The 15,308-nt window shown below is 38.9% G+C and overlaps 1 protein-coding gene across 1 annotated transcript in view; it reads right to left on the reverse strand.

The window, feature by feature from the left end:
- Window positions 1-15,308, reverse strand: part of eIF3a (eukaryotic translation initiation factor 3 subunit a) — a 186,949-nt gene that overhangs the window by 107,774 nt on the left and 63,867 nt on the right. Inside the window, exon 7 of the mRNA XM_067155938.2 lies at window positions 12,623-12,794. Within this exon, the coding sequence (XP_067012039.2) occupies window positions 12,623-12,794 (172 nt within the window). The remainder of the gene's footprint in view (window positions 1-12,622; window positions 12,795-15,308) is intronic.

The raw sequence follows: 15,308 nt of genomic DNA on the forward strand, positions 1-15,308 counted from the left end.
AAATAAAAATATTTTGCAGGGCTGGTAGATGTATCTGTAAAGTAAAATGCAAATTCAATGCTTTAAGGTACCGTCACGATCAACTGTTACGATTTAACAGCCACGCAAATGACCAAAATCCCTAAATAGGATAGAGCCGATGTATCGGCGCCGTGAGCTTTATTACAAGTGATGAAAATCATTTTTTGTCCGTATTGAAAGTTTAGTAAAGTATATAGGAAAATATTTAAAATTTTATTTCCACCTATTCAATACAATACAAGATGTTGGCATTTATGTTAAAACATTTTTCAAATGTGAGACATGTTTCGCCTCTTACTGTGAGGCATCTTCAGTCACTAATCAAAACCTTATTACTTTTGTCAGATAACATTTCAACCATTCTACAGCTATTATAAAAATGTTCATGAAACAACTAAAAATGTAATATAATGATGAACTCATGTGTAGATCACTTAATGAATAGGATGTCATTAGGTGGTACAATAGTACAGATGATGGCTTGAAGCCTTAGACAATATTAGATTTTAAATACATAGTGGAAAGTATATAAAATCATTTCATTGAAAATATAGTCTACAATACATTTAAATGATATTAAAATAGTATGTTCTTAGGTGGTACACTTAAAAATGGAGGTATCATATAATTATAAGTGACAGTTGATGGCTTAAGGCCGTAGTCAGAGTTTGAAGCGTAAGTAAAATAACATGTTAATATATGGTAAATGAATATGAAAAAGATTACATTAATGAATATAAAATGTAAAGGTAAAACATTCCAAATGCTGGGCAATTGTTATTGACGTCAGCGTATAATTGCCTGTAATGTTTAATGGTCAATAGTTCATAGGTTGTTCAGAGAGATTGTGTTGGCACAAAGTTTAAAGTTGGCTTAAATTTATTTTGAGTCATCTGAGTAAGTTTGTAGAAATGAGGATGAGCAGTTATTCTCTACGTTGATAAGATTTTGACACGAAGGTTGAATGGCCCCGCCCCCTCCGCACAGACGACATGCGTACAACACAAGGAGTAAAAACGTTAGCGACCACTAGTATCCTGATAACGATTCACACAACAAGTCAAAAGGGCCAGCAACGCCATAGGTAAGCACCAACATCCTCTCTCCATTAACACTTGGACATAACCTTCCCAAGTATCTTTCATTCTCGTCAAAATTAATACAGTTTTTTCTTCATTTCAGAACCAACTAATCAACAACATTATTTCAACAGCCCCATCAAACTCGCACAACATTCGTCAATAATACAAAATTTTCCAATATCAACGTTTTAAAATATATTGTCAATCAGTTAAGAAAACAACAGCCATTCAACGCTGACATAAATAACAATTGCCCAGCATTTGGAATGTTTTTCCTTTACATTTTATATTCATTAATGTAATCTATTTCATATTAATTTACCATATATTAACACATTGCGGACCGGTCCCGAGAAAACTCGTGTTTGCCTAGCCGAGCGTTGCGGACCGGTCCCGAGTTATCTCGTGTTAGCAGCAGACCCAGCAGACTGAACTTTAGTGCTATCTTTTGAGATATACGAGAACTATTTGGAGGTCAAGGGTGATAGAACTCTGTTACGTATGGTTCTACACAATCGATAGTCGCATTTGTTTTCGAGTATTCTTCATATCGTAGATTTTCTTTGCATTTCTTGACAACATGTTTACGAAGTTCGAAGAGCCATGCAAGATGGCAGCGCCTAGCGATCGCACGTGTTTACACAAAGATGAAATTATTCGCGAATTATGTGCTGATACAGGCTCCGAATATTAATTGATGCTGAGTATTTAGAGTTCGACGATGAAATATCTTCTAACGGAAATGTTTCAAGTGATGACGAGGCAAGGTGTGGAACTCACGTAGCGCAGAACGAGTCGTATATTTGTGTTACGGGTGTAAATATTCTAAATAGTGTAAATAATGCAGTGTTTTCTGACGACTGGGTTATGGACAACAGTGAACCTAGGTTAGAGGATTTTGAAGGTGCTCCTGGTATAAAGGTATGGCCTAATGAATCTGGAAACATAGGACAAGTAGCAGGACTTATGTTTGGTGAGGAATTTTTTCAGTATGTAGCTGAAAAGACAAACTTACACTATGAGCAGAAATCACATTCTCATAACTTATCCCCTAAAACACTAAAGAGGACTAATGTCACTAGCAGGGAAATTAAAAAATTAATACTCTGTGTCTATTGATACGGCAGGTAAAGAAATCATGTCTGAAAGATTACTGGCCAACCGATCCCCTAATAAAAAGACCAATATTTCCGAAAACTATAAACCGAAAAAGATTTCAAGAAATACCCTGCATTTCAACAACTATTCAGGAAGGCCAATAGAAAAATACACAATATTCCTTCAAAAGCTATTGAAGTTCTGACAGTTTATTTGTATGCATGCACTCCAGCTTAGAGGTAGTTAGAAAGTGGCCGGGAACAGGGCTGTGCATGGGGCGAACGGCACCCGGTCCGCAATGTGTTAACATGTTATTTTACTTATGCTTCAAACTCTGACTACGGCCTTAAGCCATCAACTGTCACTTATAATTATATGATACCTCCATTTTTAAGTGTACCACCTAAGAACATACTATTTTAATATCATTTAAATGTAGTGTAGACTATATTTTCAATGAAATGATTTTATATACTTTCCACTATGTATTTGAAATCTAATATTGACTAAGGCTTCAAGCCATCATCTGTACGTTGTTTCATGAACATTTTTATAATAGCTGTAGAATGATGGAAATGTTATCTGACAAAAGTAATAAGGTTTTGATTAGTGACTGAAGATGCCTCACAGTAAGAGGCGAAACATGTCTCACATTTGAAAAATGTTTTAACATAAATGCCAACATCTTGTATTGTATTGAATAGGTGGAAATAAAATTTTAAAATTTTTCCTATATACTTTGCCGTGAGCTTTCTTGCCATAACCTCTCGTGCCGATAGATCGGCGCGCTGAGTGCAAAAGAGTTAAATAGCCATCTCAGATGATGGGCGTGAATGTGTTAACACAGAATTAAATATTTAGCCGCATGTTTAAACTCTTGCATTCATCCAAACATGTTAACTCTCACAAGAGTCACGATCAATGAAAATCTAGAAGGCAGTAGCAGAACCATACAGTTTGTAGGCGCGCTTCGATGCGCTTTTGTTTGAATACAGCTGTAAACCAAGGCACACGAAGACAACATTTATTCAAAATTTTTGTCTTGACTGAATTTTCTGTTGCTCTATAGACCAATATGAAAAAAAAGCCGAGAAGAGAATGCATGGTTCAAATTTCTCTTATTTTGGAAATTAATTCCAAGTTACCATTTCTTCCTAGGACATTTTTAACAGGCCGTTTTTACAGACCGCCCAGCTAACATAACCTAAATATATGTTAGTTTCACAACATGTTACTATTGACCCTGATTACCATGTCACTCTGTGCTTCATACAACTTGTCTACTTCATCCACATCTGCTCCCTCAGATGGAGAATACACCAAGATAATTCTCCTATTTTTTCCACCACTAAATCTATCCACATCATTCACTCATTTACGTGCCTAACAGAAACTACGTTGTGTGCTATGGTGTTCCTGACGAGTCCAAAACCAGCCCCTGCCCATTCCCTTTAAACACCAGTTAAGAACAACTTATAATCTCCTCTCTCTTCCTTGTTATCTCCCCGTACCCAAATGTCATTAACTCTTAACACATCCAGATGAATCCTCTTTGCTGACTCAACCAGTTCTACTTTCTTCCACAAGCCCCATTAATATCAACAGCACCCCATCAAATTCCATCTTGTTTGCCAAGTTGCTTCCAAAGGTGTTTGTGTCCTGTCAAACGGAAGTGGGACACCAATATTTTAAATTATTCATCAATTCATATTTCATGCTTTCCAGATCTTCAGAATTAAAATAAATAAATGTATCAACAGTACTTACATTATGGCTATTAGAACAGAGTTCTTAAAAAGGTGAAAATGCATACTGTATCTACTTGCATGAATCTTGCCTTCACGTAAATCATGGAATTGAGGGAGAAAAAATCCCTGCTTATAGTCACATCAGTTTTCCTTCATGTGTCAGTATAAATAACGACAAGTTACACCCTTCTGCATACATGCCTGCTTTCAGCTCAAGGTCAATGTCTCCCATAATCCTCCCCTTTAGTCACAACAGCTCTCTCCCCTTGTTTGGTGAAAGACAGGTAGGTAGTTCCACATCTTAGGGTATTCCCTGGCCTAATGAGTGTTTTTGGCTATGTATGGAATCCTAAGAACTCTTAATACTATTGTTAATATTCAGTAACATGCACCATAAAATGCTATTTATTATGCAAAATTGTGAGGCTTTATTACTTTTAAAAAGTATTTAATTGTCTTTCAAGTTAGATTTCATAATTCTCTACTACACATTTCTGGCACCCCAATATTGTTACTCAAATTTTTAGGGGAATATATGCAAGTGAAAACTGTAAGAAAATATTTAATATTAGTGGTCAGAAAGAAAAACTTGCCTACAGTTCATTGCATATACACCTTCCAACACAAGAGATCCAGAGTAATAACTAGGGCTCGGATGTTTAAGACCTAAAAATAGCCCAAATAAGCAAGCAAATATGACCTCAAAAGTGACGAAATATGACGTAAAAATTACAAAACTATGACCCGAAAATGATTAATCAAAATATGGCCATTTTAAAATAAGTTATAAATTGAAACGGCAATTACTTCTGTACCCGGCGGTACACCTCCACGCCGCTAATTTAAAATTTGCGCCAGTTGAAACTCCTCTGCTGGAGGAAGTCTGAACTTTATATACGCTATTAATTCGCTACCTTCTCAAAAGATGTCACCACGTGGAAAATTTTGAGTTTTTGAACTGTGTCATTTTTGATGTGTTTTTGTTTTGCTTGAAGTAAGAAGTGTGAACTTTCTCTTCTAGAGGACACTACTGAAGATCAACAATAGTGCACCCTAGTGCGAAGTCAAAGAACTATTTTGTTGGAGAAATTTTTATTTCAAATGTTTGTCTTTGCTAAATTTTTTTCAGTTATTGGTTAAGTTGGCTGTATACCCCTCTCTTTCCCCTTGTTTTGCATTTAACCAATCCCGAATTTCTGTTATTAATTTCTGACCAATCGTAGGTATCTTCCCCCAACTTGAATATGTTGCTGTATCCTACCCAATAAAAAGTTTGTGGGAGGGTGTTTTCATTCCCCTGACACCTAGAACCTTCCGCGAGAGGATATAAACTGCTGATTTTAGGGTCTCCGGGCCACTTCTGTTCCATCTTTCAGTGTATTAAGTACATAGCAGGAGGCGGGAAGCGCCTCTTTCCTCGGCAGCGGTCAACAACAAGGTAATGGCCGATTAATAACTTCTTTCTTTGCTTGCTCAGCAGTTTAACTCTCGGGGCGGGTTCTAAGCGTTCCACCATGTAACCTTTTCCTAAATGTAACTACTCTTTCATATATTCTCTTTTAAAGCTACATACTGGGATAGAGAGTGCTAACCCTCACGAGCTCCCACTCATATTGTTTTGAGGTGAACTTATTTTTCTCAACCTATTCTCGTTAACGTTAAACAAATTGTTCTTTTCTTAAGTCACCTCTTTAGTATGGGATTAGCCCTGGTATTATCAGCCTAGTGCCAAGTAGGTCTTAATCAAAGTGTATTAGGAGTGCAAGTTCGCCTCCTCTCAAATTGTTCCCTTAGAGGTCATTTAATTAACCTTCTTTTCATTTTATAGACCTCAGTAGATTGGGTATTTTACCCCTGTGTTTATGTCCGTTGAGGACAACTTGAAGGTGGAGTTTGGTGTGGCCTGGGAGAGGCTTAAATTTGAGAGCGAGTGGCTCTTTTGAAAATTGAGTGTTGTATGCCTCGTGGAGGTTTTCAGTGTAATTTGGAGCTAGGGCTCCTAGGCATGAATGGGGTTTTCTGCCCCTCTGTTGAAACTTGTGTTTGGAGGTAAAACTGAGCTGATTGCCCAGGCATTGTGTTTTCAGGGCTCGAAGCCCAAATCCTGTAAATATTGTAACTACCCTTTGACTTGCTACTTTGTATCTGCCATGCTTGTTATTTCTTTGTTTTTGAAAAGAAAATATAACCTGGTTAAATTTTAATTAATTTTACTTTAGTAGCTTGAGACCCGTTCACCACCCCGCACCTTCTTTCACGCATAACTACCACAAAAACACGGTAACAACTTCGATACATATTTAACTAAATTCTTCATTCCTACTTTCATATTAATTTTCTGAATATACATATTTAGCAGTTATTCCCAGTCTATTGTCCTCAATTCACTTATCAAACATTTGTGAATACATACCTATAAAGTACTAAGTTCGCTAAGCTTATCAGATCACACAACATTTTAAAAGTCAAAACATGTTTGTACCCTTCATTGGTGGTTTGAAATACGAAGAAAACTAAAAGTCAATCTATTTTTTAAAAATATTTTGGAACGTTTAAGCCCAGATTACATTAATATTGCTCAAATGCATTAAAGTTTAAATTGAGCACCACGAGACGAATTAAGTAGATGTCTTTGGATACATTATGGTAGGCCGGCTCGGCATATAGTGCAAACTCGTATAACGTTTTTATTCTTCTCCGCGGATGGTATTGAAGCGTATGACAAGATTCATCTTCAAAGCATCAGGCGCAAAAGATCTCCGAATAACACTTGACACATTCTTGTAAGACGAGAAGCTCCTTTCTACGTCACAAGAAGTTATTGGTGCATATGAAAATAATATTAATTCACTGCTGTCGAGTATGCACTCATCTTGAAGTGTACTGGTACCTTCTTCTCCAAGAACATAATTTATCTTGCACACACAGCAAAAACCGTCACTTTGATTAAGTACATTTTAAAGTTTCCATTTTACACTGACGCCCACTATTCCATGCAATTTTTGTGCTGAAAGTTCACCACTTCTCACAATTTCAATACTTGCATGAATTTCTAAGCTAGCAGCTTCTAAACGAGTAACTACACTTGATATAATTCCAAATTTCGACTTAATTATATGTCAGACTTTCTGACAAACTGTAAGAAAACAATTCCTGCGCAATCTTGATAGAAGAGGCAGAGTATTCCATTTGTATTAACTACAGATATGATACGAAAAATTAGTTTTGTAAATACTAGTTCTCATTTGGAAAGTTGACGATTATTTTGCACAGCTACAACTGTCGCCAAACCGCCGAAATATGACTGAAATATGACGTTTCTACGAAAATAGCTCAAAATATGACCTTATGACAAAAAATAGCCAAAATATGCTTTATATGACAAATAAAAATCACTTAAGGGGATACGGAATGCCCTATGCTTCCAATGATAAAATCGGCTGTTTATATTGTACTTTCTATTTGAAACCACTGAAGGTAGACACTTCAAATTTTTACAGCTTATAGTTGAATATCTTGGTCTTCTACTGAAACAAGCATAAATTTTATAAGGACCTACTTAAGGAAGATACAGTAGAACCTCGATAATTCGAAATCGGTTAATTCAAAATCCCGCCTAATTCTAAGAAGGTCTCGTTCCCGGAAACATGAGATACAGTTTTGCATGTTATTTAAATTGTTTAATTCAAAATACGGATAATTCGTAATTCGAAGTACAATGTCGGCCCCATTACCGAAATTTAGACTTTTAATTCGAAACTGCCTCTACATTTTAAAACAGTTGTATGTTACAGAGTAATTTCAACTCGAAATTTATCCGCATCATAATAGAACGCGTGTTCCGGAACGTGGAGTGGTACTGTAGCTTTCCACATTTACACTCACTTCGGTGGATCTACAGTGCGCTTCATGATTACTAAGTTGAATGAAATTGGAATTCTTTTGTATTAAAACTTTTAAGGAACGCCGTAATATCACGCAACGGGCAGTGTGCGGGAAAACAAAATCCACGAGCACTGGCGATGCCGACAGTTTACGAAAAAAACAAAAAAACAAGCGTGGCTCATATAATAAATTCGTAGGCACCGAACAATATTGTCATTGCCGATGAAACTGCATTATTTTAATGCGAGCGCAAACGATCATATGGTTTTAAAGGAGAAAGTGCCAGCCGGCGAATCGTACAAGTTTGAGGGATGGGGATCATTGTAGTGCGTTGCAATCGCAATGCACATGGAAGCGAGAAACTTTATCCCCTCGTCATAGGAAAGATCGATAAGCCACAATGTTATGGGCGTCGGGCACTTTCCATGCCAGTACAAAGCATCTAAAAAGGCAAACAGTACAGAAATCCAAAAAATAATGCATTTGCATAAGGGAACCAGCATAATTTATCCTCGTCTTTGAATTGTGTGATTTTTTTTCTTTCGTTGCATGAGGTTATGTTTTAGTGATTTACCCAAGTGCATTATTTGAACACTGTAAATGCACCTTGTTGGATACATGTTGGAAATAGTTTTTTTCCTATGGCCTTTGAAAGGTTTAAACCGTGAACCGAGGTGATTGCATGTATTAATGAGTCTTAGAATACTTTGTGACGCGGCAAGTGTTTACATTTCTGAAGTACAAGAGAAGTGCCATGGCGGGAAATCATACAAGGATAGAGTGATAGGAAAGTTCGGTTTTATGGACATCGGGCACTTTCTGTGTAAATACAAGGCATCTAAAATGCTTACAGTATAGTAATTCAATGAATAAAGTACTTACACATGGGAGCCAGCATAGATTTCTCGTCTTTGAATCGTGCTTTTTTTTCTTTCTTTCGTTGCGTGAGGTTATGTTTGCCAGTGAGATATCCAAGTGCATTATTTGAATACTGTAAATGCACCTTCTTGGATACATTTTGGAAATAGTTCTTTTTTCATGGCATTTGAAAGGTATAAACTGTGAGTCAAGGTTAACTGCATGCAGTAACGGGCCTTTGAATATTTTGTTACGCAGCGAGGGTTGGTACTTCTGAATTGCGAATTGGCGGTTAATTCGAAATCATGTAATTCGAAGTCCAATTTTTGAGTCCCAACGACTTCGAATTAACGAGGTTTTACTGTATTACTTTTTATTTTGAAACTAGATATTTTTGGTATTTTTACAATATATTTTTGCTTATAATACATAGCAAAATCAAAAACTGTTGTTTCAACAGTGGAAGGAGGTATTTATAAGTATGTCCTACAAATTTCAAGTACATATAATCAAAATTGGCTGAGAAAATGCACCTTAAGTATTAAAAAAGTAAACTTATGGGAAACGGGCTTCAAAGTTAACACATCAATGCATGCCAGGTCCGTAGCTTGGATTATCTGGTTTTTCTTCAAATTCATCTTGTAGTCTCTTCTTGGCACCTCTCCTGTTCTTTCTGGTTTGAAGGGATATATTTTTATTGGCATTTTCAGCAGATCTTAGTCTTACCAGGTCACGACGCAACATTATATCAATAGTACGACACCCAACATTCAACCCTAACACTTGCAGAACTTTGCACTTTGTGATGTTTCCCTGGTTAAAACTTAAAACAGCATCATATACACCAAAATGAAGAGTGCTCAAACCCACAAACACTGTTTTGGGTACGCGGTTCCAGATGACACTATTGACACATTCGTTCGGGTTTTGTGTCCTACCGTGCAGGTATTTTTTTCAGGAGATTATTGTCGGAAAAATCCCTGAAAACTGGTTTGAGTTCATCCATAATGTCTGGTGGCAAACTATGAGGATGGTTATATTTCTCCCCTGTTACTTTGCTCCTGTTATATTTGCACCAGCTGTCTGTCCCTGAAGGACACAAGCCATATACAGGATTCTCAATACTGGAATAAATGTGGAAATATGATGCCCTGACAGCTTTCCTCATTGCTTCCACATTATCAGTATTTTGTCTGATGGCCAGATCAGTATTTTGTCTGATGGCCAGACCATAGTAATTCTGGAGAGTATCAATGACTGAATCAGAAAATCTGTTCTTACCCTCAAATGTTCTACCATCACTAAGTTTCTTTCCTTTCATGCTCGATTTTAGTCGTCTCAATCTTGTCCCCACACGTTTCTGAATGTGACCAACACATGCCAATTTGGTTATATTTAGGTCATTTCGATAAGGTTTATATTCCTGAACCACTTTGAAAGCCTTAGAGTCACCATTCCGTAAGTACTATAAATACCTAGCATTGTACTACTGAATAGAACGTTGGTCTAGTGACTTGCAAGAGACCGTCATGTCTACTCACAGCAAAATTCTAGCGTGCATCATCATATAAATTATTTTAAAAAGCACACTTGTAGTTATCATATCATCATAATTCATACACCATTTTAAAGAGGACATTTGATATATTAAGTAATAATAACAATAATAATACACTGATTGACAGAGCAAATGCAACACCAAGAAGGAGTGGTCAGAACTTTATGCCAATTGCAGGGTAGACTGACGTCACTGAGGTATGCTCATGATGTGAAATGCGCCGCTGTGCTGCGCACGTAGCGAACGATAAATGGGACACGGCGTTGGCGAATGGCCCACTTCGTACCGTGATTTCTCAGCCGACAGTCATTGTAGAACGTGTTGTCGTGTGCCACAGGACACGTGTATAGCTAAGAATGACAGGCCGCCGTCAACGGAGGCATTTCCAGCAGACAGACGACTTTACGAGGGGTATGGTGATCGGGCTGAGAAGGGCAGGTTGGTCGCTTCGTCAAATCGCAGCCGATACCCGTCGGGATGTGTCCACGGTGCAGCGCCTGTGGCGAAGATGGTTGGCGCAGGGACATGTGGCACGTGCGAGGAGTCCAGGCGCAGCCCGAGCGACGTCAGCACGCGAGGATCGGCGCATCCGCCGCCAAGCGGTGGCAGCCCCGCACGCCATGTCAACCGCCATTCTTCAGCATGTGCAAGACACCCTGGCTGTTCCAATATCGACCAGAACAATTTCCCGTCGATTGGTTGAAGGAGGCCTGCACTCCCGGCGTCCGCTCAGAAGACTACTATTGACTCCACAGCATAGACGTGCACGCCTGGCATGGTGCCGGGCTAGAGCGACTTGGATGAGGGAATGGCGGAACGTCGTGTTCTCCGATGAGTCACGCTTCTGTTCTGTCAGTGATAGTCACCGCAGACGAGTGTGGCGTCGGCGTGGAGAAAGGTCAAATCCAGCAGTAACTGTGGAGCGCCCTACCGCTAGACAACGCGGCATCATGGTTTGGGGCGCTATTGCGTATGATTCCACGTCACCTCTAGTGCGTATTCAAGGCACGTTAAATGCCCACCGCTACGTGCAGCATGTGCTGCGGCCTGTGGCACTCCCGTACCTTCAGGGGCTGCCCAGTGCTCTGTTTCAGCAGGATAATGCCCGCCCACACACTGCTCGCATCTCCCAACAGGCTCTACGAGGTGTACAGATGCTTCCGTGGCCAGCGTACTCTCCGGATCTCTCACCAATCGAACACGTGTGGGATCTCATTGGACGCCGTTTGCAAACTCTGCCCCAGCCTCGTACGGACGACCAACTGTGGCAAATGGTTGACAGAGAATGGAGAACCATCCCTCAGGACACCATCCGCACTCTTATTGACTCTGTACCTCGACGTGTTTCTGCGTGCATCGCCGCTCGCGGTGGTCCTACATCCTACTGAGTCGATGCCGTGCGCATTGTGTAACCTGCATATCGGTTTGAAATAAACATCAATTATTCGTCCGTGCCGTCTCTGTTTTTTCCCCAACTTTCATCCCTTTCCAACCACTCCTTCTTGGTGTTGCATTTGCTCTGTCAGTCAGTGTATTATAATGACAAATTTTTGGCAAAACACCCATTCCGTATCCCCTTAATTGTAACTATACTCACCTGATTTGCACCAAAATCCAATTAGGGAAGAAAATAGAGACAAAGAAAAAATATGACTTTTCCTAAACATCCGAGCCCTAGTAATAACAATGCCTACAGGAAAACTCTCATTATCATAAATTGTTTGGCTATTTAATACACAGAGGTTCATCTACACTTTGTCCATAAAATTATGCACTTCTACATGACTGGAATGATTTTAAATAATATTGGTTTAAATTGCCCTAAACTCTGCATATCACTTCCACGTAACTAAAAACAACCCAACCACATGGCACTACAGCCTTATTTAATTGGCTTTACGTAGCACTGACACAGATATGTTTTATGGCAATGACTGACGGACTTTAGTCTACCAAGCAACTACTGTTCAGTGCAACAAATCCTCCTGGCCGTTTTCCTCAACTTTCTAGACCGGGGCAGATATCTCTCTATCAGGTAATTCCTCAAATGTTCTCATGTGGGCTGAGCGCATCTTGAACCACACTCTCGGTGGCCAAGAATTGAACTCGGGGCCTCAGATCTAGGCAATCTCACTACTCCCAAATCACAGCGCCAGCAACATAACTACACAAGTTTATTGCAAAATTGTGTATTGGACAAACATATATTAAGAATACAACAAAAATTATTCTATTATAAAATATTATAGCACAGAAAGATACGAGCCCTTTCAGTTTTTATGACAGGACGTTGACACGATCTTATACATCAGTGAAGATAAAAGAACACTAACAAAAAGTAACATAGTGCCATAAGCCACCGCATCACTTACAATGTCCTTGAGTAAAGATGCTCTAGTAGGCGGTTGGGGCAGTCCCAACAAGATCGCCAAACGCTGCGCCTTCTCCAGTGGGCTCTTGTCTGTCTCAATGAACCGATCAAACTCAGGATGAGCAGAGGGCAGAGGAATTGATAATGTTGCCAGCAACACTCGGCAAGCCATGCTGGAAAGGAAAACACGTCTCAATACCTAAAGTAATGTTTAATTACTAAAATAATTATACTTGCCTTCACATATCTTAGCGGTTCGTTGCACAGGGAGAGAGGGCTATAGAGTGTTCCAACCTTAAAATGCAGTACAGCAGTAATGGGATAATTTCGTCTCTTTCCTTCTCCCATGTTTTGTGGGTAGCGCTGTCCTACTCTAATGCAGCAGGTTTGCCAAATATCCGTAAATCAGAATGTTATCAGTTAAAATGGGTGAATATCGTGTTAGGTACAGAATTTTAAGGCGCATTTGATGCCGTTAACAACAAAAAAATAATAATAATAACAATAATAATAAAATTGTAAAAAAATGATTTAGCATGAAAATGGTAATATAATGGAAAGTTACGCTAAATGCAAAATCTTCATTGCATAGAACTTATCATGCCATAATTCTTATTTTATATTTATTTTTTTCCTAATTTTTTCACTGCTGGTAAAAAACATTTCAGCTTGATGTACATAAGTTTACTTTTAAATTTAAATGATAAATAAAATGCAGTATATGCGTTTATTTTTAGTCATGTTCAGGAATTTTTATGTGCAAGGACAAAAAAGTCAGTCGCTGGCCAGCGTCTTTCCAACTGAATTTGCATGGGGGGGGGGGGGTGTCAAAGCGAGGCAAATGGACTTCAGACATGGAAGTATTTTTAAAACAACCCAAAAGTTCTTATCTTAATTATCTTAATTTGTGACAGGAAGAATATTTCCCTGAATTTTGGTTTCGCACATGACTCTGCTGTCTGTCTGGAAGTACCGGTAGTGATCTTCCAAACATGCGCTTTTAACATTTCCAGACAGTCGCATGCAGTGCAGTGCTCATTTTGTCAGTAGTATGTACAATAGTGATTAAATACATATCAGTGACATATGTACAATTCTTGAGGGCAAGTGTATTTCGTTTGTGTTGTTAGGGAGTTCGTGCTCATGCGTGGGGATCTTAGTTCGAAGAAAAAGTGCAGAAGGATCATGGCATGGTTAAAGCGAAGCAAACGGTCTTTGGATATGGAAGTTATTTTAAAATCATACCTCAAGTCTTTATCTCGTTATCTCTTAATTTATGACAGGGAGAATGTCTTATTTGTTTACGTTTCACGAGTGAATCGGCTGGCTGACCAGTAGGGATCTCCCAAACAGTGAGCTTTTAAATATACTGACAGCCGTGTGCAGTGGTGTTCATTTAATCAGTATTATAAGATTTATTAAATAAAGATCAGTGATAAATGTATAGTTCTTGAGGACAAGTGGATTGAGTTTGTGTTTGTGTAGTCTGTGTAGTTGTGAGTTCGTGCTCGTGCTCGTGCGGGGGTTTCTTAGTTCGAAGAAAAAGTGCAGAAGAATGTACAATGGATCGTCAAATTAAAAAGAAACGTTCCATAGGTAAACTCAAGGGAAAAGAATGCAATATTATAATGAGTATCCTGGATTATTTTTTGAAGACTATGAATGTGAGTAGCGCAGTCAGTGAAACAGCTAAAGCTACAGGTTGTTCCAAAAGAACAATCTGTGCTATAAGGAAGGTACACACACACACACACACATGGTCCTTTGTGAACTCCCTCAAAAAAAAATAAAAAAGACGACAGAAAAATTAAATACGATGAAATTGTGCAAAGTGGAGTGCGTCGGGTGGTTCACCCTCTTATTTGCTAACATACCACCAACATTGAACGTGATTTTGAGTCAGGTAAATGGAGAAGATTCTTTGCCACGATTTTTCAAAACTACATTGTATCGCTTCTTACATGATATAGGCTTCTGCTATTTAAGACAGGGTAATAAAACAGATTTCATTGATAACGATGAAATTATTAATTGGAGGCACAGATATCTCAGGGAGATAAAACGTTTGAGGGCACAAAATAAAGCTATAATTTACACAGATAAATCGTGGGTAAATATTGGGCAGACAGTGACAAAAGAATGGAAGGATACGACAATGAAAAGTGCACGGCAGGCAGCCGTTGAAGAGGTGAGTTCGGGACTTAGACCACCGAAAAGCTGAGGACCGTGATTTGCCTCAGTCCACGCGGGTAATGAACATGGTTTTGTTCCAAATACTGAACTAAAATTTTTATGCCATAAAAACACGGCGGACGCCCACGAGGAAATGACTGATGAAATTTATGAGAAGTGGTTTTCGGAACAACTGTTGCCGAACACTCCCGAAGGTGCCGTGATCGAGCTGGATAATGCCGCTTGTCATTCCCGTAAGTTGGAACCTTTGCCGGTGGCTTATTGGCGAAAAGATGACATCGTACAGTGGTTACGTAAAAAGCAAATATCTTTTGAGGACAGGATGCTCAAGCGAGAATTGTAGCGCATCGCTTCTCAGCATAGGGCTGTATGACAAGCAGAGAATAGATGAAATGGCAAAAGCGGCAGGTCGGCAGATTCTACGTCTCCCACCTTATCACTGCGAGTTAAACCCTTTTGAGACGGTGTGGTCCCAGGTGAAAAACTACATCCGG

The sequence above is a fragment of the Anabrus simplex genome, chromosome 1 (assembly GCF_040414725.1).
Source record: "Anabrus simplex isolate iqAnaSimp1 chromosome 1, ASM4041472v1, whole genome shotgun sequence".
NCBI lineage: Eukaryota > Metazoa > Arthropoda > Insecta > Orthoptera > Tettigoniidae > Anabrus > Anabrus simplex.